The 2,950-nt window shown below is 36.1% G+C and overlaps 1 protein-coding gene across 1 annotated transcript; it reads left to right on the forward strand.

Moving 5' to 3' along the window:
* The first annotated feature begins 1,982 nt into the window (after nt 1-1,982).
* LOC145823682 (uncharacterized) lies at nt 1,983-2,564 on the forward strand. Its single transcript, XM_082923191.1, has one exon. It carries the CDS (start codon nt 1,983-1,985, stop codon nt 2,562-2,564), a length of 582 nt encoding a protein of 193 aa, XP_082779317.1.
* The last annotated feature ends 386 nt before the right edge of the window (nt 2,565-2,950 follow it).

Raw genomic sequence — 2,950 nt, forward strand, 5'->3', positions numbered from 1 at the left:
ACTACACGTCACTACTAATTTAAAAATACTAGAGAATAAGAACTAAGTAACCTCAACTAATGCGCACTAACACAGCTCAACCCAACTCACCGTTACTCTTAAATATTACCTAAGTTCATATTCTTCGAGGTCTAAAATCACCCAAGACATGGATTCTAATCGAAACTTAACTAAAAATAACTTTAAGATAAAACAGAGTTTGAAACAAGTTTTCCCAATCTATTCGCTAACTTTGAAAATTACAAAACCCACTCTACGCTATTCAAAAAATTCCAAAAACCTCCAGATATCAACTAATATATCCTAAGTTTCAAACCCAATTGGTTTCACTTGATTTTCTTATCAAAATAATTATCTACAATTTATTATATCCAAACAGGTTATTTTCTGCAGCACTTTAAAAAAAATTGACGGTTCTCTTAGTATACACGAGCAATCAATGCAAGGTAAAAAAATGCAAGAAACTAGACTCGTAACCGGTTCTAATGACACTGATTTGATAATTTTTGGATTTATACCCAAAAAGAACAACACTCCCAAATTTACTGTTAAAAACCAGTTTTCTGGACAGATTTAAACACAACAGTTTATATGGATTTTGAGTCCCAAAAATTATGAAAAAATTCAGATATGCAATTCAATATGTAATTAATCTACTGTAAAAATTTCAAATTAAAATTCATCCGTTTGATATGTTTTCTTGATTTTTAAAGTTTGTGATTCTGTGCAGAATTCTTGGACTAAAAATTACACCCAATCTTTACACATAAATTTAGCTCCTCAAGTTTCTTAATAGGATATCTAATACACAATACATAAACCTACAACCTCTCCATCAATGAACTAAATAATCATAGAGTAAGGATAAAGAACAAAACCTTAAGGAAGAAGAAAGATAAAGACCTAGTACACACTCAAAAATCCATCCTTGTTTGCAACCCCTTTTTTTTTCTTCTTCTTTTCTCTCAATCTCTCTCTCTCCCCGTGGCTGCCTCCTGCTGCTGCTATAGAATGTATTAGGCAACCTAGAGTTATGTATCTAAACAAAAGGCTCTAGTTTATTATCTCTTTATATTATTTTATTTTCTAACCCATTAATTTAAATAAAATATAACTATTAATATAACAAAATATACTTACAAACTTACCCTCTATTTTTTTTAAATAATAAATCATGCCTCTAAATTAAATACTTTCACCATAAATTTATTTTAGGTTTAAAAATTAATTAAAAGACCTTCCAAATATTTAATTTGCACTTTAGGATTTACCACCAAAATATTTAGGATTGTAATATTATTATTATTTAATTATTTACTTGATTTGCATATTCGGGTTCTCACACCTGGAAAATGCATCAGCACTACCCATGGATTTTTGTTTGAGGGGAGGAGAGACTAACAAGGGTAAACTAGGCGGATAAACAATTTTGTTGGAATTTCATTATAAAAGCCTAGTCTAATAGTGGTTATGAAATGGGGTGAAATAATCCCCTCGGTCTGGTGATAAATGTAATTTTTGGTCATGTAACCGATCCTTTGTTGCAATGAAAAGTTTCAGTTCTAGTTAAACTTAGTGAATGCTTGTTCGCATAAAATAAATAATTAAATAAGTACTTACATCGTACCGATAGTAAACAATTAATATCCTTCATGCAAAAAATGGCAGGAAGAACTAGGGGAAATGGATTTAATGACAACAACAACGACAACAACACCAACAGTGATGTCATGAATTTTGTTCGGGCAATTACTAATGAACTAAGAAACCAACCCAGGTGTGAAAACAACAAGGTAGAATTAATAGCGAAATTTCAAAAACTCAAGCTCCATAAATTTTTTGGAGAACCCAATCCCTACTCGGCGTAGGCATAGATAAGGCAAGTGAAGAAAATATTGGAAACGCTAGAAATTCAGAATGAGCAAGACCAAGTGTCCCTCGCCTCATTTCTCTTCGAAGAGGAGGCCGATTTCTGGTGGACAATGATCAAGGAAAGTTGTCAAGTGGCAGAACTATCTTGGAGACAGTTCGAGGAATTGTTTATGGAAAAGTACTTCCCAAACTCGGTGAGGCAAGAGATGATCCAAGAATTTCTCCAACTGAAACAAGGGGGCATGACTGTGACACAGTATACCAATCGGTTTGAGGCCCTTTCTCGCCATGCCACAACTATAGTGGCAAATGAAACAGACAAGGTAAGGCGCTTTGAGTGGGGACTCAACTCGGGACTCCGAGACAAGCTGGTCGCAGTGCAACTACCTACTTATGCACAGGTAGTAGATAGGGCTCTTACTCTAGAAAGAGAGAAAATGGACACTGCAAGGGCTCAAGGTCAGCAGTTTAGAGCCAACCAGCAAAGAAGCGGAGGACCCTCAAGGAACAATAGGACCCCTGCTGCTTTGATAGCTTATGCTAGGAGGCCACAACAACAACAAGGGTATAATCCTGAACAGCGTAATAGGGAAGGGGCTAGGAGGTGTTATGAATGTGGCCAAGAAGGGCACCTTAGGAACAACTGTCCTCAAAGGTTAGGCTACTACATTAATCAAGGAGGAGCCACTTAACAGAACAAATACACGCCAACTCAGGGGCCAAATCAAGGTGCCACTGGAAGAGTCTTTGCACTCCAAGAAGGAGAAGATACTGGAAATCGTTCAGTGATTCAAGGTATACTTATCCTTATGAACTCTTACGTACAAATCTTGTTTGATTCTGGAGCATCACACTCTTTTATATCTGCTTCATGTGTTACAACTTTGGGATTAGAGCCTGAACGATTAGAAACACCTATGAGTGTAGCCTCACCACTAGGAGGGCAAACTTGAGTAGATCTTGTATGCAAATCATGTGAACTAGGAGTCTCCAGTTTGCATTTGACTTGCGACCTACGAGTCATGGAAATGTCAGACTTTGACGTTATCCTAGGAATGGACTGGTTATCAGCCCATAG

The sequence above is a fragment of the Camellia sinensis genome, chromosome 4 (assembly GCF_055761805.1).
Source record: "Camellia sinensis isolate YWXY chromosome 4, ASM5576180v1, whole genome shotgun sequence".
Taxonomy (NCBI): Eukaryota; Viridiplantae; Streptophyta; class Magnoliopsida; order Ericales; family Theaceae; genus Camellia; species Camellia sinensis.